Raw genomic sequence first — 11,871 nt, 5'->3', positions numbered from 1 at the left:
CGATAAACTCAGGACCCGGTTCCACAGTTCTGAGTTAGAGTTAACTCTGAGTTAAAGTTAGTTCATTTTCAATTAGCTAACTCAGAGTCAAATCTTAACTCAGAACTGTGGAACTGGACCCAGGTCATTTACATGACAATTAGAGCGTAATGCAAGAAAATTACAAGAGAGACCAAAAATGGTACATGTATGTTTACAGATGGCCGGAAATTCAAGCGAATGTTTTCATAACAGTTGATACAAAAGTACACAAATCTTTTAATACATATTGACCTAAAGTAACAAGAAAACTAACTGGAAAGTTTATTGTCGCCTTGGAAAATACGTAACACGAATATTGCTTAAGCTGAAGCGAGTTTGTGATTTGTCAAAAGCCTTTGATCTCTGAATCGCAGGGTTCACGAAACTTGAATACCATCTGAACGAAACCTCAACTCGAGCAGTTTTTAGTACAGATTCATTTTAAACAAAGCGTTTATTGTCGACACGTTATTCTATTGTTTACATCATATTACATTAATGATATCATACTTCATGATAAGCCCTGATAAGAGGTCGAGGGCCCCTTGATAACACTTTGTCGGTTGCATATAGACCTAACCCGCGTGCGTAACGCACACTGCGTTTATCACGCAATATCACGGTCGGCTCCTTATCTTCAGGTATAACCCCCGCAAAAATATTTGCACAATATAAAACAGAAATAAAACATCTCCACAAAACCGAATAACATCGCGGAAGCAAGAAATAACGTTTTTTTTTTTGTTCGTTACCGAACTGTTATGTAATATTGCAGTCTCTCAGAGTACGCAGTTCTAACGGAAATAATAAAAACATGGTTTTAGTGATTTATTGCGGTTTCGTTTTAGAAATGAACTGATACATAAATAGATTGTCTTCACGATGTAGATCTTATTCCCACAGTTGGTTCACTTGGACTCTTGGGTGAAATTCAAATCGTGCTAACAAAATATACGGCATGAAACGTTTTTAACTCCAGAAATTATGAAATATATATACAATCCAGAACAAAGAGGCTGATAAAGCAATCTGAAGTGATACAAACTCTTTTTCGTTATCATTGTGGGATTTAATAATGATTTAAAGTCATTAGTATAATAATGATTAGAAATAATGATTCAAACGTGCTACACCAGCCCTTCAACAGTCACTGCCTGATTCACAACCAGGTTCGAGTCCCTTGTCATAAACGACTTATTATGGTATTTCTTTTTACAAAATTGAATCATTTAGATTCACAATTCAATATAGCTTCCTCCGAGTTTTGACTTGTTTATCATCTTACAAATTATTTTTAGTAAACTTGCGTGTAAGAATTTCAATAATTAACTTGGAAATTCAGATATTTTCTATCGGTCGAGTATAACACGCAATATTGTGTTATACACCCTTCAAAAAACTGTTATGATATCAAACTAAGATCGAATTTAATCGAGACGCGCACTCATTTCTGCGTTAACAAGTCATGTTACTCTAAACACATATTATGCGTAGATACGTAGTCTGAGCGTCTTACACTGAGTGTAAAGTGGTTTTGAATTGTCAGTAATTGAGAGGAGAATGTGCTAATGTTGCAGTTTATCGAGTAGTCAATGAAAAATAATAGATATGTCAAAATCAAGTGAAGTAGGAAAGGGTTTTGATGGTTTTTGTGAAAGTCGAGACGGTTTGAGTGTAGTGTCTGGTCTTTGCCGCTGTCAACGTACAAGTCATTGAACTGTAGCTGGTTGAATGATTAGAAAAAGTGCCGATGACTTCGCTCGACAAGTTGAACATAAGATGTTTTTTCTTCATTACGAGGACGCAATCAATCCATTACCATATTACATGACACTCCTTTCAAAATATGATTTTTATTCCTGAATCCTAAACCCAGTTCCACGGGTCTCGGTTAAAAACCGACTTTGTAGGGTTTAGACTTTGAAAACATCGAAAATGAACAAAATATGAATCAAATATAAACGAAAACCGTGGAATTGCATCTGATTAATGTGGAACTGTATCTGTTACTGTGGAACTGGATACTGAACTGTCGAACTGGGTTCAAAACAGCGGAACAAGGTCCTGGAAACATTCTATATATTCTTTGATGCAATCTGACTCTACAGGATAATGCAACTGATTCTAATACCGAAATAACTCAAAATCAGAACTTGTGGAACCGGATCTTGGATCTGAGTTCGACAATTGACTCCGGACTCCGTGACTTGTGGGTCTCAAGACGAGGCAATTTTTTCAAGTGTATTTTGAATCAGTTTCTTACTTCATATCGGATTATTGACTGAATGTTAATCTATGTGAAGGTTAAACCGACTGAGTCTATTTGATCGAAAGACTTCAAGTCAATAAAACGAGACACAGATACATCCGACACCATCACGGGTGACGTCATTAATAATCATTCTATACTGACTGGCGTATAAATATATCACTTTATGGAACATGGAGAATCTCAATTAAAAACCAGGCCCCAGTTTATTCTGACTCTGAGCCCAGTTCCACAGTTGTGTAAATTCAATTTGACAGTTTTGCGGGTTTATTTTGACTCTGGATCCGGGTATAATCTACAAGTCCGAATCCAGTTCCACTGTTACGTGGGTCTAACTTTTCTCCAGGACCAACGTATAGCAACCGTTATTTGAACCTGATAACTGTTGAAAACTAGATCCTAGAAATGATATGATAACGATATAAAGTGCAGTAACACTCCTGACTAATTGATTGTGAAGAATGTGATCTGTTGAACTGGTTTTTTAACGCCGAGCTCACGGCTCATTCCAGCTCACTCAACCCCTCTCTGATATGTCGTCCACATCTGGTATATATTCTCACACCGATTTCGAATTCTTTTTCGATTCGATGATATTTTTATAGCGGTTCTGATCGCCAGGTATCGGGCTTATAAAAATGCTGGTAGCCACATTTATAAACAAACAATAACAATATGATATATACAGCTGAAATATCGACCAGTGGGAGCGGAAATATGTTTTATCCAAGGTCAGGTAAAGAGCAACAGCCTGGTTTCGTGATATGTAATTTCTGGACTGAACTGGGTTTCGGACCCAAAATCAGGCTAAAGTTACCAAACTTGCAGTTAATTTTGACTCCAAGAGTTTAAATGTGCACATTTGTTCGAGGAATTGAGTCGTAATAATCTGAAGTTGCACTTGAAAATTTGCGCAGTAATTTGTAAAATATTTGAAGTTGTGAAGAAATTTTTGCATTTGATAGCGTGAAACAAACCGTTAACCTTAATAACGTAACAGTTGTATTTGAATTCAAACTCGGCAAACAATGAAAATAACAAGTTTGTTACAGGACGGTTTATTTTTGTTTTTAAAAATATTTAAGATGTTTAGAAACAGCAAGTACGGCCGAGCAACTCTCATTGTTACATTAATCATGATAGATGTTAGGGAGAAGGGAGAGAGGGGAGAGGAGGTGTTAGATAGATTATTAGTGAAATATTTTTGACAGCTTCTGTTTGGAAGCTTTTGCAAAATGTTGGTGAGAAAAAACCTCCTCACAATCTAAACTTGAATTTTCTACAATATTGCTTCTACAGAGACTGCATGTACGTACATTTACTTCACTTTCGAAGTGGTCATCATGCTGAAATACCACTGCGAAATGAAAGTAGACTGACTCATAGAGACTGTAGTTGTGACGTCGTAATTTGTTTGACCATCACACTTGGTCAGTTGCCAAAAATAATAACAATATCATAAATATGGGGATCTGGAAAACTGCAAATTACTTATTGCGTCCAACCACTGTCCAATTCCACAGCTCAGGACCCAGTTCAACAGTTAGTCAGTAAAGATTTAACCTTGAAAAAGAACTAAACCATCTGATGATACACATTTAACCAAATATTGTAGAACTCGGAATTTTACTCTTGCTCTTTATTGAAAATTAGCTAACACTGAGTGTTGTAATTTTAAGGATCCCGTTCCACAGTTACTAGGACTCAGCCCCACAATTCCACAGTTGCCAGGACCCATTATTGAGATCAAAAATGAACTAAGTTCAACTGATAACACTGTGGATCAGGGTCCGGTTCTTGACAAACAGGTCGAACACAAACAGAAGTTGAGATCGAGTGTTATGTAAGGTTCACAGATGACGCGTCTGTGATTTCTATGAATGTTGTTGCGGTTTTCAATGAAATCGTTGTGGATGATGATGATGACAGGGTGAACGGTGTGTGGGTTCTGTGGTGGTATGAAGCCGTTGTACCGGGCACTAGCGCAGCGCCTTCACCTGCGTGTCCCGCCTTGATATTAGCTTAGCTCTTGTAGCTTAAGCATTTCGATCCCTGCTTAATGTGTTTATCAAGCTCGGCAGCAATATTTTACCTACAGCTATTTGACAAACATTGATTGTAACCCGAGGTCTATTCATATAACCCAAATCACTCATAACTCAACACTATCTCACCTGGCCTCTACTCAATGTCGGTATAGGGATTGCAATGGGAAACATCTTGGGCAATTTTAGATGGGCTCAAACTTAGGTACAGAGAAAAGTATAGTGATAAAACGGATTATTTATGCAGGTCTGTTAAAAGGGCACCTTTCCAGCATCGACGACCTTGACAACATCGAAGACATTCTTTTCGCTATCGTTCCAGGGCAACTCTTCAAACTATAAAATAAACCCTAAAGAAAATGGCTACCTTCCAAACCCCTACAACCAGTCTAACCAACATTGTTGGGACACGCTGAATCCGTGTTGTTCCGATATTATAAAAAGATCTAAGACTAAGAAAGTAAAGATAAGTCCGGAATGTTTCCTTGAGCAAATCAAACCCACATTCAACTGTGGAACTCAGACCCAGAGACCCACAACTGTGGAACTGGGGTTTACAGAACAGTATCTTCGGAACTTTGGGTTCACGGAACAATAAATGTGGAACCTGAGTCCAGAAAACTACGACTGTGGAACCAGGGGTTCACGGACCAACAACTGTGGAACTTTGGTCCAGAAAACTTAAACTGTTGAACTATATTCCGATAACGCATATTTTGCTGTGCGTAAAAACTGTTTGTATTAGTTGTATTTAGAGTCTGAATGATGGTTCTAAGTTGAGATGTGAAGAGAAGAGAAGAAACGAAATAGTCTTCGTTTAGACAGGCAATTACTAAAAGTCAATCTCACATCTGAACCGGTTCAGCGCTGAACACATGTTGTCTTGTTCAAACATAACTCAGTTTTATCATCGACAGACGTTGAACCTGATACGAATATTCCCTCTCGATTCCCCATCAAAAATATGACTCAATTCCAGACATAAATATTATACGAGGTTTTTACGAGTAGGTTCGCGCAGTTTTCAGAATAAAATTCATTCATCGTAAACTTATATCGAATCGTAAACCGTAGTCGACTAATCGACGTTTCCGTGACAAATATAATTTCATTGAATTTACACTGGCAGTTACGGTGATTTGAATTTAGAATCTTAGATCCGTTGTTAGTTGTTCGTTAAGCTGTAAGTAAATTTCACGTAACAAACAAACAAAGGGAGAAACAAACAGCAAGCGCGAATTGCCTACGGCCTACCTGGAGCTGGGGGTAAATACTTCTTGGTGGTATGGACAGAAAGTTAAGGAGCGACATCGATGATATTGAAGCTGCTGATGATGCTGATTTCGACAAGTTTACAAATGCATCCCGTACGTGAAAGATACACGTATAAGATAAGAGTTCATCAGACTTATCAGTTGATAATCCACAGAAGCTCTGTGAGGGTGGAAGGGGTGTTGAGGGGAGGGGATAGGGGGAAGGTAATCAGTGATTTACACGGTGTTTGTCTCCACCGATGCGAGTTCAACCTGTTACAGGATAGCAGAAACCCATATCGATGTAATCATTGTATCTGATTGATGATGCAGGTGCGCGAGGAATTCGGCCGCGCAGACGAGAACAGTACCTGGTGTTGGCCGCTCGGGTCAAGGTCATCGACTGACCAGCGACACTTACGTACAAAATAATAATCAATCATCGAACAAAATTCTCGGAAAAACTATTACGAAAGAAAATGCATTTTTATTTCCGGTCACCAACTGTCAACTAAATGGACTCGCACTCTTCACAAACCATCGACCTTGACGAACGAAGAAAGGCCAAGTTTGTTTTGATCACGTGGTTCGCGCGTGATCATGTGACCGTGTACGCTGCGTAAAGAGCGTTGAAAGTGAAAGTTGTATTCGTCGAAACTTCATCAACGCACTACACGATTTGTCAGAATAGTTCATGATTTCCTTCGATTCTGGGAAGACAAGATTCGAGGGTTTGCTCTTGGTAAAAATTGAAAACTGTTGGGCCTAAAAAAAGAAATTTGCTTTATCTTTCGTTCCTCTGTATTTTCATTTTTATTTTCTCAACAATAAACGAGTAAGAAACAATATGAAACAAATGCTTTATGTAACTTTCAGTGACTACGAAATATATGGTGGAAAATGTGGTTTAGGTCAAGGTTTTACATTAGACGGGACAAATTTCATTTGAGAAACTGTTTAACGCCGCCCCAAACCCTCCCCCCCCCCCCATCCGCCGGCCTACACACGTTACTACCAGAACTTCAATCACTTGAAACTCTAACAAATTATGCCTATAAACAAACTTTTCTTATTTGATGCATAATTTTGATGGATGTTAACAATAGCAGGTCCAACTCAGTTGCGAGTGCAATCTGACTTTTTTGAGTCGAAACTGTTTAAGTTTTAACTTTTCTGATCGAGAGTCAAATTCTGACCGACGACTGCTGGGTAATAATCATTATAGCTCACCTCATAATCGATTAATCCGGGTTGATGATTATCGTTAATCCCCGTTAATCCGTGCGTTAATCTGCTCTGTAAGAGAAAACCGTCTACTAGCAGTGGGGGAAGAGTGAGTTATGTATTTCATTGTCAGTTGCTATTCGCGCGCCTCGTTGCAGCAACTCTTCCCGCGATCGTCGGGCCAACGCTAGTCACGTGACTCGCATTCGCTCTTTTCCGGTCTAAGCGTGGGATTTTATGATATAAAAATTGTATCTTAACTCATGCCGGTTAACATTATCGCCATCAATTTTTGAGTGATATTTCAGAGTCGCGTACATTCTGTTGATTTATTAGTTCATGGGTGGGAATAACGGGCCCGAAATTTGTTTGTCGTTCGTTTTTCAAAGACAGGCACTGGAACGGGAACGGACGGGAACACGCGTTCCTTACTCTCATATCAGTATCTATCCCTGGATTGGATTGAATTGAAATTGGATTTAAAAGATGATTATGATTCTGAAATACGCCCAGGTCTTTCTGAGAATAATGAAATATTTGAATCTATCTTGAAATATTTGAAGCAAGAATAAAAAGAATAAGATTATTGGTATATTTCCTACAACATAATCGCCATCTATTGGAATTTTGCAACACATCTTAGGAATAATTTCTGTGAATAAAATAGAATAGATCAGGTATCATATTACAATATCTTATTGCATTATGCTCTACAGGCCCAGCATCGACAGTATAGATTTCTAACTGGTATCAATTAAGACATTAATTAGACGATTAATAATCTATACGTGGCTTGTCTGAAAGTTTTACTGGCGATCATATAAATGATGAAATTAACAGCCGAATCGACAGGAGTTAAGTAGTCTAAAACATCGAATAGTTTCTTCAATAGATCGGAGACTTCGTTGTCGACGAAATAGTTGAATATCCTTGACACGACAGTTGCTGACTCGCAGACCAGATAGACAATTGTCGCTATGAATACCAGTTGAGTCGCCTTCGTATCCGAATTTGACCGCGATGCCGTGATGGATTTTCGACGTGTCCTGCTACGACTTATGGACCATATTAGTACCATATTGGCTAATAGGAGAATTACAATCGGTGAGCTTACCGTTACGACTAAATAGATCCACGTCGAACTCAGATCCATCGCTTTGTCTTTCTTGATTACAGGATAACTAGGACGACTCAACAATGGAGCTCCCGGACACGTGTAAAGGACGATACTAATCCCGAAATAACGGGGAATGTAAATAACTATCGATACAATGAAAATTACTGCTATATTTATATTTACTAGTTTTCTATCGACAACTCGTCGAGACCACAGGGGAAAGAAAATATGCAGACACCGAACAACAGCGGATAAAACGACAATCCAATTACGTATTGTTACCGTTGACTTGTAAGAGGCGATGCTGATCCAGAGCCACATTGGAAATACTCCGTATTCTTTTCGACGAAAGACTTCGTCTCCGTAAAAAGCTTGGAAAACAAGTTTACGAATTGGAATATGCAAGGATATATTTACCAGATATATAATATCAGCTATCGATAATACGGTCAGTAAGTAGATGGCTTGCCCACTTTCGGTAATTTTTCGAAAAACGAAGATGCCAAACATGTTCAGGAATACACCTATCACACTGGTAGCCAGGATACCGTATACTCTCCAGTACTGCTTATAAACTTGGTTTTCAATGATCGGGCATCGGAAACCCTTTGATGTCTCATTCACCAACATTTATTTCGGCTTGAACAACTTGGGTGATAATCGAAAGCAGGACTCTACAGTCTAATATCCAGGCTAATTAGTAGATATGGAGTTGGAATTTGAGTGTGAAAGGCAACAAGACATCATGTCAGTCTGTACACAGCAAACTACGTACTTTAAGCTTCCAAATCCATAAATCGCTCTTCATGCAAACCGAAAACATCGGTGTTTGGCGTTTTTCTCGCAAGTATTGACAGTGTTATCAATGAGCGACCTAACTCTCGAGTCAAAATACTGCGTTGCGCGCACGACTGTGTGACAAGAAATAGAATACATCAGCTGACGATGCTCCAGGCTATTTTAGAGTTTCAAGCTTCACCAATTAAATACGCCGTTTAGATTACCAATGAGGGAACTGTATAAGCATTGCGTGGTGCAGAATAATTTTTTGTCCACAGTCGGTTATCTGTTAGAAAATATCCAGTTACGTCGACTTATATCGTAAGAACGCGAGGTCTTAAGTTGTTAGATAGGCTATAGAACTAAGTTGGCCCTGGGCCGGTCAAGGTCTAAGCCCCGTACGCAACCGGCTTCTGTTGCTAACTGAAAGTTAAGCTAGTCTGCAGTACAATGCTTGATGTAACGTTCAGTTATTGTGATTATGGAAACTAATTATCAATACCGATAGAATGAAAGTGATAACGCCAGAACGCCAAAACGAAATAAACAACCTGATTTTGTCTTGAAAGCCGTTTTGGTGCTCCCCACAAAAACATAATTCTGCATTTTTAGAGAAAATTGACATGTTTCGTAGTTTTGGCCAGGGCACCAAAACGGAAAATTGGTATTATATAATTCTAACTGTGGAAATTAACTCTCAGTCATCCGTCGTACGATATGCAGGGAGATGAGATTGACGAACCATTTACAGAGAGCATCTCACTTCCGGCTATAATACAAACTCACGTGGGCCAGTTTGTCAAATATTCTGTCCGTACAGGAATGTTCTAGATTAATAGGGTTGCCCTACATGTGAATGCAAATTAAGAAAGTTTCTGCGTTACTTGTTCAAAATGTTTTGAAATATATTCGAGATACGATATGTTAGATTTATCTGAACATCTATGAGGCTGTGTCATACAAATAATGAAGAATAAATGGTGTGGCGTCTCTCTTTGGAAACTAAGAAGGCAAAATATGCTTTTTCTCAGTTGACGAATGCGGCCAAGCTTGCGAAATCTATTGCTGTAATGGATATGGTCCTGGTTAAAATGGCTGCCCAACATGCAAATGTAAACCATCACGAAAGTATGTGTATTGAAATCTAAAAAAGATGATCGGCAAAGAAAAAGGTTTAGAAAAGTTCTCGGCCTCTCTGTGGCTGTTCAATCAATTTTCGGAATGGTCAGGCAAAAGCTTATTCAGTGAGTTCATGAAGAATGGTAAATTATGCATGTTTTTTTAAGCTTGTATGGAGCGCGATGCCAGCGAGTGTGTTCAAAGGTGAATGTAGATGCAAATGGATGCAAATTTAGCTTAAATTGGTGTCTGGCAGAAAGCATCCATTTTCTAAATTGGATGCCATATATTACAATATCAGTTATTTGGATAAGAAAGGTTGATTCTTTTTTTCTATATCGTCTGCAGTTTTATTGATTGAATATATTTTGATCGTATTTTCCAATGTATCAAGAGAACGTTAAATCGATGCCTCAATGCAAATAGATTGACTAGTTACAAAATTTAAATTATTTGCTTTGTTTTATATTTACAACACATAAATATGAAAACTCTACAGGAATTTAGCTTCTGTTGTTTCAATTATACACCATGTTCACTACATACATTCATTTCGGTAGCTTTCGACAAGTCACCTTCGTGTAGAATAACCATTCCCTACAACAAGTCAGTAACTATTTTTCAGGGCTCATCTAAAGGTAAGATAACTTCTCGATCAAAATAACTGCACAATAACGCGTTAATCGGTGAAAGTTGATGCCGGAACGGTAGAAGAGGCTCCAACGTCGCCGAAACAACAACTTCTAAACATCTCCCTGACAGCCAGTCGAATTTCGGCACCGGTCAACACGTACAGGTAGAAATTGATACCGTTGTTGATGGCTAGAAAACTACGAATCCAGTCGTAGGCTGCCAGCACGTTTTCGTCGTCCGGCCAAAACGCGCCGAGAACCCCGGTGATGCTCATCGGAAGAAGAAATACGAGGAACGCGCACGATACCGTCAGCATTGTGACTGTGACTTTGCGGGTCTTGGCATTTTTATCGCCTCCTTGTCCGAGATTTGCGCTGCGACACATCAAAATGATAAGCGATGTGTTTATTACGAACACGAGTATCAGCGGTAAATAGACGAAGAACGTTATCTGATAAAGCCAGTCGATTATTTTGTAAATTTGCAACTTGTGATAACAGCCGATGTCGTCGCGATAACTGGTTACTAAGGACGTGTATGTCGAGTTTACTACGCTTCCGAAAATGAGAAGCAAGGTGATGATGCGCCCAGCTTTCCTCGTGCAGAACTGGCGACCGCGTAACGGCGAACTAACGATGACTAACCTTTCTAATGTGATTATAACTATAGCCCACGAACTGCCCTGAAAACAGATATCGTGAATAAACTCAACAGCGATACATTTGGATATGTTATCCAAAATTATGACGATGTGCCCAACAGTACGAAAGCTTACGACGTTTATCCAAGCTAGTAAATTAATACATAAGAATCCAGTGTCGTAACAGGCTAACGTCGCCAGATATAACGAATATGATTTCCTCCTCATTCGACGAGTCCACATAACTCCGAATGACAGCACGTTACCGGTCAAACCGAACGTAAAGACTACGCCGAAACTGTACATGAATAACTGTGCCGACAATTCGCTCGATGGGTGAACGGGAAATACCTGAACTAAGGTCGGACCGTAGCTCAAGAAGCCGTCGATTCGTGAGTTGTTTTCAGCGGATGTGTCGTTCGGAACACCGTCTGTCTGCATCGCGTCCGACTTCTATCATTCCGGCCTGTTAAGTGACGCTGGATGCTACTGGCGAAAGCAATATTGGATCTTCGAATCGCTGTTTACCGAGCTCTCAGGTCGAGTCGGTTTCAGTGACTGAATGTTAACGAACCTCGATAAATCGGTCACGAAACCACTCCGCACAAGAAAAAAAATGTTGATTGAAATTAGATTTCCACAAACAAGTTAATTTCCGCCATTTTTCAGAAACTATGGGCAGAATAAACAAGAACAGTTAACGCGAATCCCACGAAATCCATTAATTCCATTAATCACAAAGGGTTTCTAAGATTTTACGTTTAGATTTT

The 11,871-nt window shown here is 39.1% G+C and overlaps 1 protein-coding gene across 1 annotated transcript; it reads right to left on the bottom strand.

Moving 5' to 3' along the window:
- Positions 1–10,507: 10,507 nt before the first annotated feature.
- On the bottom strand, positions 10,508–11,542 carry LOC141909239 (uncharacterized). Its single transcript, XM_074799629.1, has 2 exons — positions 11,237–11,542; positions 10,508–11,143 (listed from the first exon to the last, which is right to left on the bottom strand). Exons 1-2 carry the CDS (start codon positions 11,540–11,542, stop codon positions 10,508–10,510), a joined length of 942 nt encoding a protein of 313 aa, XP_074655730.1.
- Between the last annotated feature and the right edge of the window lie 329 nt (positions 11,543–11,871).

This window comes from Tubulanus polymorphus, chromosome 7, assembly GCF_964204645.1.
Source record: "Tubulanus polymorphus chromosome 7, tnTubPoly1.2, whole genome shotgun sequence".
Classification (NCBI taxonomy): Eukaryota; Metazoa; Nemertea; class Palaeonemertea; order Tubulaniformes; family Tubulanidae; genus Tubulanus; species Tubulanus polymorphus.
Note: the sequence above shows the minus strand (reverse complement) of the source record. Positions and strands in the feature narration are given on the sequence as shown.

What these genes read in the sequence shown, in the direction of transcription:
- LOC141909239 (XM_074799629.1), bottom strand. Translation starts at nt 11,542, where the DNA reads ATGCAGACAGACGGTGTTCCGAACGACACATCCGCTGAAAACAACTCA. An exon ending in TACTAGCTTGGATAAACGTC is followed by an intron (nt 11,144 to 11,236) that starts GTAAGCTTTCGT and finishes ATCTGTTTTCAG; the next exon opens with GGCAGTTCGTGGGCTATAGT.